Consider the following 15,247-nt stretch of genomic DNA (forward strand, 5'->3'; position numbering starts at 1 on the left):
TGCTCTTTTATCATCAAGGCGCCAAAGAAAGTTTGTACGATGTGTAAAATATGAAAAACAAACAGATCATTTGTAAGTGTCATAAACTGATATTTTATTCACAATAGAGCATAGAAAACATCAAATGTTTAAACTGAGGAAATGTACCATTTTAAAGAAAAAATTTGGAACAGGGGCAACAAATGGCTGGAAAGTAAGCATTACAAAAAGGAACAGCTGAAGGAACATTTTGAAACTGATAAGGTTAATTGACAACAGGGTAGTACCATGATTGGGTATAAGGAGGCAGTGAGAGAGAGAGAGAGAGAGAGAGAGAGAGAGAGAGAGAGGAAAAGTCTCATAGAAATAAATGGTTCACCAATATGTAAGAAAAACACATCTACAAATTGTGGAACAGCTTAAGAATAATGTTATAGAATAGAATTGTGAAGACTTTGAAAAAAAAAAATCTTCATTTGCCAGGGACAAGCGCAATAATTAACATTGGATGCCTGTAATATGTGGGCCCTCAGGCAGCACTGCAATAAAAATAGACATACTTCTGTAATGAAAATCACTGACTGTTCGCCATGCCATCCACAATTGCAGGTTAGTGTCTTTCAAAAAAGAAGCCATGTGTGAAAATTTTCCAGAAAAATTGCTGTCTTCTTTGGGCAAAAGCTCATTTAAAATGGACTAAAGCAACAAGGAAAACTGTTTTATGGTAAAATCAAATAAAAAATGTTCATAGTCATCCATACTAAAGAGGAGAGGGACCATTTGACTTATCATCAGCACCCAGTTCAAAAGCCTGTATCTCTGATGGCTGGAAAACCTTTGGTGCATTATGAAAAGGAAAAATACGACAAAGGAGACTCAGGACTGTTGAGCAGGTAGAATCCTCTATCAGAAACAAATGGAATGACATTCTCTCCAGCAACAGGTCTCATTTAGGCTTGTTGCAGCCATTCGATTTAAAATACCTTGTTTTTTTCCTTGAAATTATAAATTTCTATGTAATAAAACATGGGTTTACCAGATTTGCAATCCTTGTATGTTGGGGTTTTTTTTACAGTTTACACAGCATCCTTTTGTAATTGGTTTTGTGTATGTTTTTGCTTTTTTTTAACCATTCTGTATAAAACACTAGAAAATCTTTTGCATGAAACTCATAGGCGATCAGCAATTGGTGAAACAATTTAAACAGGTCAGTCACTGAGATCACATTTTTCCCAAGTCTGATGTTTGAGGTGAACATTAACTGAAGCTTTTTACCTGGATCTGCATGACTTATAAGATTGTACAAGTGTTCCTATTCCAATTCCTATCAAAGTCCCCTGTGAGTATGCACTGAAAATGAATTAAGTTTCCTTTAATTCATTTCTTGCAATTTTCAAGACATTGATCAAACTGAATCAAAATGTGAATTAAAGGAAGCTAGATTATGCAATGAAATGGTAAAAAATTGCCAGAATAATCCTGTTATCCTTATAAACATCTGTGAAGTATTACACATGCATGCATCTTCACACACTCACTCACACAGCTGTAGCCTCAGGGGAAGAGTCTGACAAGACCATGGTAGATGAGGCGTATACATCGACAGTCTGTTCCATACAGATATACACTAAGCTTCCTTTTCAAGCCCCCAGACATCACATTTTCATCACACCAGGCATTCAGCATATGAAAGTGCATCAATAATTATTTCAGTTCTTAAAAAGGCATTAATGAGTGACATTTCTGAAACACAGTGTAAAACTGACAGCCCATAAAGAGGTTTGAAATTGACTTGAGCATATAAAAACAGAGCATTGTCAGCTTTCATAGAGTTCAGTGCAATTTCCCTACCTTGGAACAACATCTATATCAACAAGTCATTTGTGACAGATTGCTTGCCAGTCATCCATTGTTTTCTTCTGACTAATTTTAGAAAACAACAGAAACATTTTGTAGTTTAAATGTACAGCAAATGTTGTACCAGGAAGAAGCCATTGAGGATGTAAACATATATTAAACACTATGATTTTAAAGATTTTGCTAAATTGAGTTAACTGAGGCTCAAAATAAGCAATCACTTGACAAGGCTTTGGCCAATAGACAAATGCAGCACATACACTGTATGTCCCTGTGGCATCTTTAAATGCTGATTTATTTCCTTGCAAAAGCATCTAAACATTTTCTTACTCAGATAAATAAGATGATGATCTCCTTTTTGCAATATTCCCCATTGGCTCCCAATACACAAAAATTAACATTCAATTTATTACAGTGCTCTGCTAGGTGCTTTATTGAACATGCCAAAAGAAACTTCTAGGGTTTGTTATGCTGCGTGAAACTCTAACCTGAAGACCCAGACTGGATAAGGGTGTAGTGCGTAATTTGACACCAGAGCTGTATTCACGTTCCGGTTTCTCTTTCCTTTTTTCATGATTGGGGCATGGCATTAGTTTTCAGAGCAAAAAAAAAACAGAAGACATTGTGTTCCATGTGGCCTGATCTGAATAATCATGAATGAGGAAATCGTGAATATCTCTCACCTTTCAGGACAACACTTTTCAGCTTCACATTAATCAGAGGAACTTAAGCATGATTTGTGATTGGTGGATACAGACTTCAAACACAAACAAGAGTACAGTTCAGATATGGACATGGCTTTTAATAGAATTATTTATAATCCATTTCATTGAACTTCACAGGAAGAGTCTGGTTTAAAGTGGTGTCTTGCATTTTAAACACATTTGCCCATACCCAAGTGCCCAGTGCAAGTTGGAAGCCAAGTAACTCACTAAATTCATTGCCTTGAGCCAGAGAAAGGGGCAGAATAAAATCTTTCATAGGGTTGGTGTTCAGATTGACTAATGAGTTAAGCTCTCTAGAAAGAAAAGACTTGTTTGGAACCTTGTCAACATTGAAGCTTTCCAGCTTGAAAATATTTATATCCAGCCAATCTACTTTCTGACGCTGAAATAAAGCATGCTATGATGCTGCTACACTTGTCCAGTCTCAATGTCATAAGCAGTAGCTTTTTTTTATCATACCTGTCCTCATCTCACCTGAGTTGACTGAAATCAAGTGAACAATCAAACGTTCTATTAATGTTGTCTGATCACCACAATCAGCTGTGGAGAAAGGTCAGATTTCAGAAAGCAATCAAAACACAGTGCCTTTCATTCATCAGCTGAAGTAATGCAGTGTGATGGTTTCATTTAACAAATGAACCATGACACATCTGGTGACTAAGGCATCGGAGAGGAAATGGAACGGAACTAGTATAAAGAGATAAATCTGTTCTTTCTTTCTTTTTTCTTTCTTTCTTTCTTCTTTCCTTCTTTCTTTCTTTCTTTCTTTCTTTCTTTCTTTCTTTCTTTCTTTCTTTCTTTCTTTCTTTCTTTCTCACTCTTCTGTCTAATCCAAAGCCTGTTGAGTAGATATTCCTCCTCAATCCCTCCTTTTCTATTAATGGAAAGGTGACCACCAGCCCTGGCTTGGCACAGAATGCATTTCAAGTTAAAGAGATTGGCTAAGGACTTACACTTTGTCCACTTAAATAATGCTGAGTGAAAAAAGTGCAGAGCTGGGCAAATGCAACACTTTCAACTGCTGGCCAAGAAACGAAAGGAGGAAGCGGAGGAGGATGCTGGGGCACACTCATTAGTTCTAAGAAGTTAAAGGAGGCTCATGTCCAATTTCTTGTCATGTATAAGAGGCATTAAGTGTTGAGCAGCACTTCGAAACACTTTCTGCTCTTCATCCAACTGTTGGGTTTATGTGCTTAGTTCAGATCAAACTCATTACTTTACTCACAGCTCTTTTAGTCTATTAACTTCATTTTGCTTTGGGCATCTTAGAAAAGTTCCATCATACTCGTATATTAAATCACTTAGGATGAGTAACTGAATTGATTAATAAGAATATCATATTGTGATTATACCAGTTCACTTAACCAAACAAAAATTTAACATTTACACTTCATGAAGCCTGTCAATTGGGCTACTCTATTTTTTAGGCGACAGAGAGCAGACATAATATAAAATATGTCATTAATGTGACAGCTCAGATTTAAATGCAGCAGTAAAAAAAGTTTCTAAAATTGTTTCTTTCTCTGATGATTTGTAATAGTTTTTATAGTGGAAAACATAAAAATATCTGTTTTCTATTGTTTGTTTTTAACACAAGGTCCAAGGAAATATTTCTTGGGTGGCAAACGTAAAAGATTCTTAACACATTATGAAGCAGTTTAAAATCCCTTAATTGTCCAAAGGGGTAAAGATGTTAATGGACCTAGTTCAGACTGTAATCAGACAATGACAGGTTGGAGATGCACAAACACTGTGACTGTTCCAGGTGATCCAAATTGGCGATGAGTTTGGATGGAATTATAGTTTTAAATTCTGAATTGTAGTCAACAGAGCAGGGTAACATCACTTCCTTTCTTGCTGTCTAGATGGCTCCAGACTGTAGGAGATATGTAATGGACATCAATAGAGTGATTTGGACAGTATGTGCATTGTAATGGGTAAAGCATTTCAGGACTATTGGGTGACGGTAATTCAGCACACAGGTAGAAGTTTCTTTGGGACAGGAACGATAACATGTATGTGAAGATTACTGACCATGTTGAGAAAAGGTTGAATATATCAGTGAACACCGTTGCTAGCATATCAGCTCAGGCTATAAGGTACTGACCTGGTAATTACATTATTATTAACAAATAATTATACTGCTTTCTGCCCATTAAGTTCCGCACTTTCTTTTGCAGATGTAGCCTCTGGCCTGCTCACTGCTATTTAAGTAAATTTAAGTAGTAGGAACCTTTTGTTTTTGAACAAGCATCTATTGACTTTTTTTGGTTGTTGCTCCAGTTATCTGTCTGTGGTTTTGGCATTATGCAAATAATTCATGCAAAATACTCTTGATAATAGTTTTAAGCAAAATGGAAGTTCTGTCTGCTTTATGCAAGTAACTAAATAACAAACACAGGCAAACTATTAAGAATTTGCACTTGTAAATTATACTGGCAGATTTTGTACTATTAAGAGTACAGACTTCTCTGAACATTTACAGGTAAAACGAATGAGACCCAGAGATGCAGGAAAACTGCATTAACCTACCACAACAAACTCTTTAAGCAAAAGCAGGACTAACAACACTTCATGGATTTCTGGGAGTAGTGTTTCCAGCAATACAATCACAGCTCATGGGATGTAGTGAAAATACAACTATGCACCAAATGCACTGAGGATTCAGTGATTACATAAGGACCAAATTGTAATTTTGATTAATATTTAATTGATTCTACAGCCTTAGGGATGAATCATTAAATAGTTTGGCTGTACTATAGTACACTTACATCACTATGCACTCTAAATTAAAATGCTTAAATTGGATACATAATTAGTTGCAGTCGTCAGTAGCTTAAATTTGGAAGTCGCCTTACGAGTGTTTATGAGGCATTGCTTTGCAGCTTGCTGATAGTGTCATAAAACATTTTCAATCATTCCAGCTCAAACACATGCCACCATGCTGTTAACACACCACCATGCTGTTTTTAGTGACCAGCAGCATGCCCGGACCACCTTAGTTACACAAGATTCTCAAATCACATATAGAAGATTTGTTAGCATATTTATTTTTTTTTTGGTTGGTTGCTAGTTTGTTGATTTATTATTCTTTTTTATCATATACTCAACAAATCTGCTCCATTTTAGCACCATTTTTACACATCTACTCTATTAGTACCCCAACATTTCCTTTCCATTTAAAATGCGAGGTTAGTCATTTCCACAGAGTCATGACTAAATGTTAGTCAGAGCAGTGTTTTTTAGGACATTCATGCTGTGGCTGTTAAAAGTGCAATGTGATTGGGCTATCCAGGCCAGAGCCTAGAGAACACCCTAGAGAGCATGGAACTGAGCCCTGCTTCTGAGGAATCTGTGGTATGTAGTTGCATTGAAGGCTATAGTACTGCTTTACATGTGTGCACACACACACACATATAAACACATACAAATATATGCATACACAGATATATAGATATACATATATACACACATATAGAAATGAAAAATGGCAAGAAATGCATGTTTCTTCACTGCTTGTTGACACACTGCCCTTAATTCTGGGCCAAATCATCAAAGTCTGTTTATTACACTTATGCCAGCAAAGCTGCATTATGTTATTTTAAATGAATTGTGTTAAAGACTTACAATTTATACAGCTATTAAAGGTGATTCAAAAATGTGATTTAAAAATCACTGTTACTATCCCTTGTTCTTTACATATTATTTTCCAATGATATCACAGCCTTCAGGAGCCCAGAATAACATGGAATCTGCTTTACAATCTAGGAATACAATTATACATTTCTAACTTAATCCTCCGGAATGTTGAAAGTTTGTGATCTAAATGGCTTGGATTGACTTCAGTCCAGCCGGATCCACGTAAACAAACTGATGATCACTAGTAACTTTGAACAGTTTTTGTTGAAAATGATTCACAGTTGTGCGATATGATGAGTAAACAAGAACTCAGATTTTTACAAGACAACAGGGACAAATGCTATATTTTACCATTTGTCATCTGTCAGTGGGATTGCAGTTTTTCTGCACTTTTCATCAGAGTAATTATAGCTAATCACACAAGGTTTAACAGAATAACACTATAAAACACAGAATAGTTCTTGCCTTTACCAATACCAGATAAGCAGGTGTCAAGCAAAAAAAAAAAAAAGCTCATATAGCAGGTTGGAATTGGTGAAGATTAAACAGTAAGAAACCTACAGTATGTAAACATAAAAAAAAGGAACCTGGTGTGTTGTTACAGTGGGATGGAACATCAATATAGACCTGTCAATCATTTTGCACATGCATAGTGTTTAGTAGAGCATGAAAGCAGCTAATTTTCTTTCAGGTGTAAATTAAAGTTTAAAAGTGCGTATACATCGTGTGCATAAGGGGTGATTACACCACCATTTAACCCAGCGCTACCATGATAACATCTGGATTCATCGCAACCCTGACAGGCTAAAAGCGACTGAATGAAACTCCAAAAATAAACTGTGTAGCTCTTGAATGAAAATGGCAAAAAAAAACTTGAAAAAATTTAAATAATGATTTTGTTTGTATAACATATTTTTGGTGGCAATCGCTATTGTTCCAAACAGTATGCAATTGTAGGTAGTGCAAATCTGTATGTTCGCCAATTTACCAAAATCTGAAATGTTGTCTAATGAAAGATGTGACTGTGAGTGAAAGAAAGTTTTGCCAAATATCTGATCTATAGCTGACTGATGCTAATGCTAACATTCAAACAGAAATGTGCAGTGCAGCTCAAACGCAGAACAGTTTAAAGATAAAAGATCCTAATGTTAAAGTAAAATAAGTCTAAGAGATGACAAATAGCAAAAATATGACAAAATATGTTTAAAAGAATTGAGGTTTCCTGTATTTACAAACTTCTTTGGATAGTGAAGTTGTAAACAAACAGAGAAATAACCATAAACAATTGATTAAAACGTGATTTCTTTTTCTGGCCTGGAGTCTGTATTTCCAGATGGTTCCACCTTTTCAGACTATTGCCAACTGGATTCCACTGGTGCTTTGACTGTGATGCAGAGTTTAAATCAAACACAGTTAATTAGAAATGCTGCAACAGCTAAATTAATCTCATAAAAAGCTCTTTTTGCTTATTTATACAAATGAACAGTTAAGGAATAAGGGCCTTGCTTAAGGCCTGGTGTTACTGAGGTTTGAACTTACAACCTTATGATTAGAAGGCATTGTCTTATATATTGTATGTCATTATGTATACAGCATGTTGTATTTACTTATTTACTTATTAAAGTATTTCTTGTCGAAATAAAGAGTAAACCACGTAGCATTAAAACCATTAGCAGCCTCTTCATTGTCTTAGAGTGCACTATGTTACTGTCCTCTCTCTCTGTCTCTCTCTCTTTCTTTCTCTCTCTCTCTCTCTCTGCTTTCTCTCTTGCTCTCTCTCCCCATTTTTTAGTATCCATATCTCTGCGATAACCACACACAGCATGCCATGCCTCTTTGAAAGCAAATGCACATCATTATTTTGATCAGAATACATAATGTGCAGTTCAAAAATATCTTCACACGGACAATCTTATTATTCTAGCTCTGTGATCCAGCACCTTGAGTTTCAAGTAAAACAATGACTACAGTTCCTCCAGAATACAGCTGCTCAGCTTTAGTTCACAAATTTTTTTAAATGTCTAAAAAATACAAATTAACTCATAATTGGAATCAGGTATACCTAAATAAGTAAACAGCTAAAAATTATAAATATAAAACATAGTATATGTTAATGTAAATACATATGTATATTTGGAACGTCAATATGTAATTTGCTAAAAAAAAACCTGTACAACAACAGTGCAATAATTACAGTTAGAAAGCCCTCCAGTGGTACCACCAGATATTCAGAAACATTGGCATTGTGTGTTGATTCACAAATAATTTCTCATAAACATGATTATATTGATGACAGTACAGTATTAATTTACACTGTCAACAAATTAGTCTTTCTCCCAGCCAGTCACTGCTTATAGCAAAGAACAAACAGGTGGATGAATAAAGCTGGTTTACACATTTGTCTGTTATGATGGATTGTAAACACGATTTTACAAAGCCCTTTCTATTAGCAAATTTTCACCTTGTATTTGGTCTCTGCTTCAGCAACCTGATCATCTAGTGCAACCTGTCCTATTACTACCTCTAGAGAGATGAATAGCCTAAACGATCAGACTCTTGTCAAGAGAAACAGGACAGTCAGATTTAGTGGCTTGTGAAACAGTGAATTTCAGATAAGGCCTAGAACTATCTTCTCTGCTTATCACCAGTGACAATGATACTCAGAAATGTACAGGTAATTAACTGTATTAGTGAAGGCAGGTTGGTTTTATCAATGGATAGTTGTGAGCTACAACTATGTGCAAATCATACAAAGCTAATGTAATTTTTATACTTTTACCTTATTCTGATCAGTCCAGTACAAGAAGTAGCCTTTGGGGTCTACCCGTAGTGTCACAGGAGTCACAGTGGTAGAGTCCTATAAGCCCAGAGAGAAAACAGTAAGTTTTAAGGATAAGCAGGGTCATTAATTAAGAAATCAAACAATTCGAAGTAATAATCGAAGCAATTCTGCACCAACTTTCTTGCATGTTTTAAAGAAATGTGATGTCTACCCGTCTTATTGGACAATATTTAGATTTTCTATTGAAGTCTGCATTTACCTTGTGACAGAAAAGTTTTCTTGTGCCATGAAATATAAGTACCAATATATGCAAATTACAGCAATGCAATTATCCTTGACATAAAAAATGTAAATGTGTAGATGTTAATAGTGCAGTCTGTGATTATACATTTATAATAGATACGTATAATTATACGCTTATTATTCAATATCCATAGAATCTGAATTCCAGAGTGAACATAAAAATGAAGAGCCTTTTTTGACAGAACCACAATTACAATAACATATTATTCTACAATAAAAGGAATTATTATTATTATTATTATTATTATTATTATTAAGTTATAGTTGACTTCATTGCTATTAAGTAATCTTAGAAAGACAAAGGAAATAAACCAGTTTGTATGTGAATCATTATAAGTAGGAATACACTGAGAGAGAAGCTTGGAATAAAGTGCTAGGAAGCATGTTTTAAATAAAATGAATCATCCTAGTGTGACCTTTATCTTCTGCCAGCCTATGAAACCTACATCAGAGCTAAGATCTTACTTTAAGACATACCACACTGCTTTACTAGCTTGAACATGATTAAATGGCATCCAAAAATATTATTGAATGTTTCCATAAAAAAATGAACACTTCTTTTCATTTTCTGGGTTCCAAAATTAGTAACAGGGTTTAGCCATTAACAATGTGATGCTAATGTGATGCTAATATTCTGGTTACTGACAGACAGAAAAATCTATCTGCTGGAACAAAACAGAGAATAGTTAACAGCACTGAGCTCTTGCTGTAAAAAACTGTATCTAAACGAGATTTGTGGTTGTAAAATTCATCTGTACTTACAATGTTTTCTCTACAATATTTATTTAATGAAAAACAGGGGATCATTGAGAGGTACGCTAATGTTTACTGGTATGCTCTATTCACCAGAGTAACTAAGCAGGCAAGTAAGTAGACTAAGCAGATTTCCAACTCAAGCTTTTTTCACTTTTAATTTCCTGCATTAAAATACAGATAACAATGACTGAATGATTCTATTTTGGGTAGCACGGTTCACTTACACACATCCATAATGAGACAAGGGAGGGAGAGATAAAGTTGGCGACGGAGAGAGTGTCGAGTTAACTGATCCTTCTGATACAGTGTGGGAATTCAAAGAGGCAAGCTGCAGTTGTTTTCGCTAGAGGGGTTCCAATATGTAGGCAGCCATATAGAAAATCAATCTTTCTATCTGAAATCCAAGCACTAGGCAATTAGAATGGCTGCTTCTTATTGGGGTGGCACTGAATATCCAAAGCCCCAGAGACGTCATAGTGCAATGAATAATCACTCCCTTGGGAACAGACTGAAATGGGATGTGTAGGACAATTATTAACATCCTCCGATTATAAGATGACACACTCCATGATGCATGTCAAGCAGCCTCTGGCATTACTGTCGGCTCACATATTTATAAAAAACTACCTGTTCTGGCTGAGAAATCTCCAAAACAAACGCAATTACATTATGAAAATTTATACCGCATTGCAATTGTCCTAATGAATAACTTATTATCACCCAATTATTTTACCACTATTAATCATTTTATGTGCTTCATTCCACTGGACATGAAGCAACATGTGACACTACAGGTACAGCTAACAAAATCTAGCAAACGCACCTTTCACATACCAAATAGGCAAAAATAAAAACTTAATCATTGATCAATGAAAAAACAAAGAAGGAAAAAGTGCACAGGACAAACATTTGAATAGGGGGAAATTTTTGTAAAAGTAGCTGGATATGTGGTTTGGATTGGTGCCATTTGAGGGCCCACACCCATGGCATAATGGGAAAACAAGGGAAAGAGCCGATTGCCAAGGTTCAAAACAAGCCAATGCCGTTCTATCACTCGAGCTCCATCAAATGATGGACAGATCTACACACACACACACACACACCTAGCTCCACATACACACATGTACAAAGATACACACACTAAAAAAGAAAAGAACATGAATGCACAATTTTCCTTTTGAATGATTTCTATTTCGGTCAAAAACGAAATATCCTCCTAGCATTTTACAGAGGAAATGTAAAAAATATATCATACACATGAAAACCCACAGAACTATAAAAACTCTAGGGGGCATGAGATAAAAAAATGCTCTAACAGTTACAAGATGCAGCATTATAACATCCTCTTCAAATTCACCAACTATGAAACCTCCTGATAGTGTTTAAGACCTGCCTTATTCATTCACTCCTCCCATGAGGGTTCCAGAGAAAGCAAACAAGAGTATTCGTTCCACCTACCAGCATGTTTTTGGAGACGAGGAAACCAGAGAACTAGGAAGAAATCCATGAGGATACAAAGCTAAGCTCAGGATTGTCTGTAACCCAAGCTCAAGATTGATCCAGTAATTCTGAAGTTGTAGGACAGCAACCTTACCTGTGTAACAATTGTGTCCTTGACCATCAAAAGTTAAATCCATTTTCTTAGCAGCTAAGCTTTTATTAGCTTATTACCAACCTTGCTAGAATAGAGTATCTTCACAGCTATGATTAGGGCACAGGTAACCCAGTAATGCAGATTTTCAGAATAGGTATATAGTTTATATATGTATATAATTTGTCTCTTTTGCTAAGAAAATAGGGTCCACACTCATTGTTGGTTTAAGAACTAGCCAGGTGGTTAGCTCACAAACCTTTATTCTCATTAAAGGTGCATCTGGTCAATTTAGCTTCCCTTCCTCCATTGCATCTTTATGTGACTAGCGTTCATATTTTAATTACAGGTTATATTTGTGTAAAATGCATTGTTCGCCTTGTCTGATGATGATGATGTCACTAACGCCACTGTAGTAACCTTTTCAGTGGGACTGCTGCTAAAATGGAAATTTACGCAAAGAAAACAGACAAGAGGAGTCGTACACACAAAGAAACCTCTCAGTGCAGTGCTACTAAAGATAATCCCTCTCGGAACACTGCTCGACCAATCAAATCAGTGGACCAGAACTAACTGTTGTATAAACACTGTTACACCAGTGTTATATATGACTGTTTAGAAGATGCTGATTTATTTTCTTTAACAGAAACTCTAATTGGTAGTTCTGACTGAAACTCAAACAACGTATTTTTTAATATACATATATAATAATACATGTATTCTGATACATTTTGCTTATAGTAACAACAATTCAGATGCTGAATGACTTACATTGACTATAACAATAAACACAAAAAAGTTATTTAATTAATAAAAATGAAAAACATTCGATAGTGTAAATCTTCCTGTGATTTGATGCTTATTTGCCATTTATTGAAGAAGTCTATAATATATATGACTATGTTTGTACAAGAACAATTCATATTGAACCAAAAATGATGAACATAAATATTTTCAGTAGGACGAGTATTCTGTTAGCTTCTGTTTTGTTTTTTTTAAAAACTGCCCGATTTGGAAAGTAAGATCACACCAGACTAAAACAAAATAAACAATGAAACTAAGCCAAAAAAGCACTTGCGCAAGTATTTTGCTGTTATGTTAATGCTTATAGAGTGGGTTGCCAGGTTTACAACATATTCCCCACTACAACAAACACACTCAAACTCAAAAAATAACTTAAATTATCCAAAAGCATATTTAAAAAAATCTATTTCTTCTTTCACAGTCGTTTTGTGGGAACATGTGAACAGAAGTGCATTTCTGATTTGCATATTTGTAATATATTGCTAAATTATATGCAGAACTTGGCAACATTGCTCAAAGAGCTTTGAGAAAGCTCAAGCCAATATTAATAGGAAAGGAAATGTTTAGGTGAAGCCAGACTGCTATTCTGACCTCGAAAATAAAACCACATTTCTATCAGATTTCTATTCAAACAAAAGAAATATGGTTGCAGATACTGAGCCGTCATTCCCCAGGGCAAATGTGTTTGCGTCATTTTAAGAATTAAAATGACAATTTAAAATCACGTAAAAATTTATTTTTTATTTTATTTGTGTTCATGAACCAAAATCAGCAAACAAATTCATCCCTTCCTAAGTTAGGAGGTTCATGGTTTGTCTCGTTTGTCTGTCTGTCTGTTTGATTGATGCTATGTGCTTTGTTGATTCTGTCATATTTTTTCTCTCCTAGCAGAGCGACATGGTAATAATAAACCTTTCTATAGACACACTGACTGGAGAGACAAAAAACCAACACAAACACAACCAATGGTTGTATTGGTTGCAATGGTAAGCATTTGTTATCGATTGTTAAATTTTGATTTTCATAACGACCACATTTACAAATCCATATATTTAAAATTCTGCTACAATACTAACGACCTCTTTTAAGCCTATAACAACTTCCTTCTAATTGACAAATATAAGCTGGTGCTTTCTTGATCTGTTCTTCTTTCTAGAGTTTACACAATCATGTTTTATGATCCACTTAACTTCATTGTAAAGAATGAAAACTGCAACAAGAGATGTAATAGCCCATTGAGAAAGGAATCAGGCTGCCCCAGTGCATGTGGGATTACTGAAAACTGGGTTGCCATGATAGGACCTTTTTTTCAACCCAAGATTATTTTTCATATTAAATAAGCTGTATGAACAAGCAAAATGCAGACAGTGTTTCAGTGATTGTAAGAACCATTTCAATAGTAAGTTGTATTGCAAAAAGATTCCTATTGGAAATAGTAATGGTTTTCTCTTTACCATTTTACCTCCATGTAAAATGAACTGGGTTGACCACACTAAATTAAACTTAGGTGTCAATATGTGCATGTGTTTGTGCATGGTGCCTTGTGATTGGACTGACGTCCCCTCCGTTATGCGGTATTATCTTTAAAATCTGTAAGATCTGATTCAAGAGCATGAATTGGTTACTGAATTACTATATTGCATAGATTGCAAGAGGTAATTATAGGGATTAAGGATTGGAAAATATCTGTACATCAGAAATGTGTGTTCCCCACTTTGACCTTGTTTCCCTTGCAAAAACTTAGAAGAATCAGAAAAAGAACATTCTGGATGTCTCACTTGACCCCCTGACTTTTTTTGGTTAGTTTTAGGACCTTTAGTGATGTAGTTGGGCTAGATCATGTGTTGAAACCTGGCAACCACGGTTTATGATATTAGCTCTTCCGTGTGTTCCTTGGTAATGATAAGAAATGCACCTGCTGTACATCTAAAACTGTACAAAAGTCATTGCTGGACTGTATGCTGGATGGTTGTACTGTTTGTTACCCTAATAGAGGATAACTTAAGAAGTATCTTAGCGTCATCAAAAATGAAAGCATAGCCTCCCAACTCAATTTTGTTTGTCCTTATTAATGTCAAACTGCGCCACCGAAATCTAATCTTGAGACACTGCTGCAGACTGACCACACAACTCAACCTATGAATGACATGATGCTGCATCTCCATATCTTTATTTTCAGTTCTCCAGAATTTGCTGACTCTCCTGATTTTACACATCTGCAGATACTGGCCTTTTGTATAACTATCAATTAGACAGCACAAACGAATCATGATGGATCACTATTCTCTGTGAGTGTGTCCTCACCTCACAGCTCTTCGAATGGATAGTATTTTATCCTTCAACAGACAGTGAATTTGAGCAACCAGTCAGACTTGTAGGGATACCAGTGGGAGGAAACAGGAAAGCACTGTTCCAACCTGATTTATCGTCGCTTTAGGAAGGAAGTGATGGGAAAATAAGTCCCTCCATTCAGTAAAACACAAATCAGTCCAGTAAATGTGTTTCTGAACCACAACTCTTCCTGTAACCCTGACTTTATACTTAGATTAATGCAGTGAACACATCTGTAAAAGGAAGGCATGTCATATATCGATTTTGATACGATGATCATAAAATATTCCCAAATTCTACAGCTGCAGCATGACAACAGGGGAATAATAATACTATGAATAATAATATAAAACATATTCTGGTTGCATAAATGCTTTTTTTTCAATCCCAGATGTGATGTATTGACATTGAATAAACTGACACACGCTTTTTTGTGCACAAACTAATAAATGAACACACATCAGGTAAAACAAAATACAA

General features: G+C 35.4%; 1 protein-coding gene across 12 annotated transcripts in view; it reads right to left on the reverse strand.

The window, feature by feature from the left end:
- Positions 1-15,247, reverse strand: part of LOC124376731 (1-phosphatidylinositol 4,5-bisphosphate phosphodiesterase beta-1) — a 93,995-nt gene that overhangs the window by 78,170 nt on the left and 578 nt on the right. For 11 of the 12 annotated variants that reach the window (XR_006923886.1, XR_006923885.1, XM_046835957.1 and 8 more), the window contains exon 2: positions 8,980-9,057. Coding sequence is in view for 9 of the 12 variants with exons in the window: in XM_046835957.1 (XP_046691913.1) it covers positions 8,980-9,057 (78 nt within the window). In the remaining 3 variants the exon portion in view is untranslated. Of the gene's footprint in view, positions 1-8,979; positions 9,058-15,247 lie in introns of those variants that run through there. The other variant, XM_046835966.1, reaches the window with a different exon arrangement.

Source organism: Silurus meridionalis, chromosome 23 (assembly GCF_014805685.1).
Source record: "Silurus meridionalis isolate SWU-2019-XX chromosome 23, ASM1480568v1, whole genome shotgun sequence".
NCBI classification, from domain to species: domain Eukaryota; kingdom Metazoa; phylum Chordata; class Actinopteri; order Siluriformes; family Siluridae; genus Silurus; species Silurus meridionalis.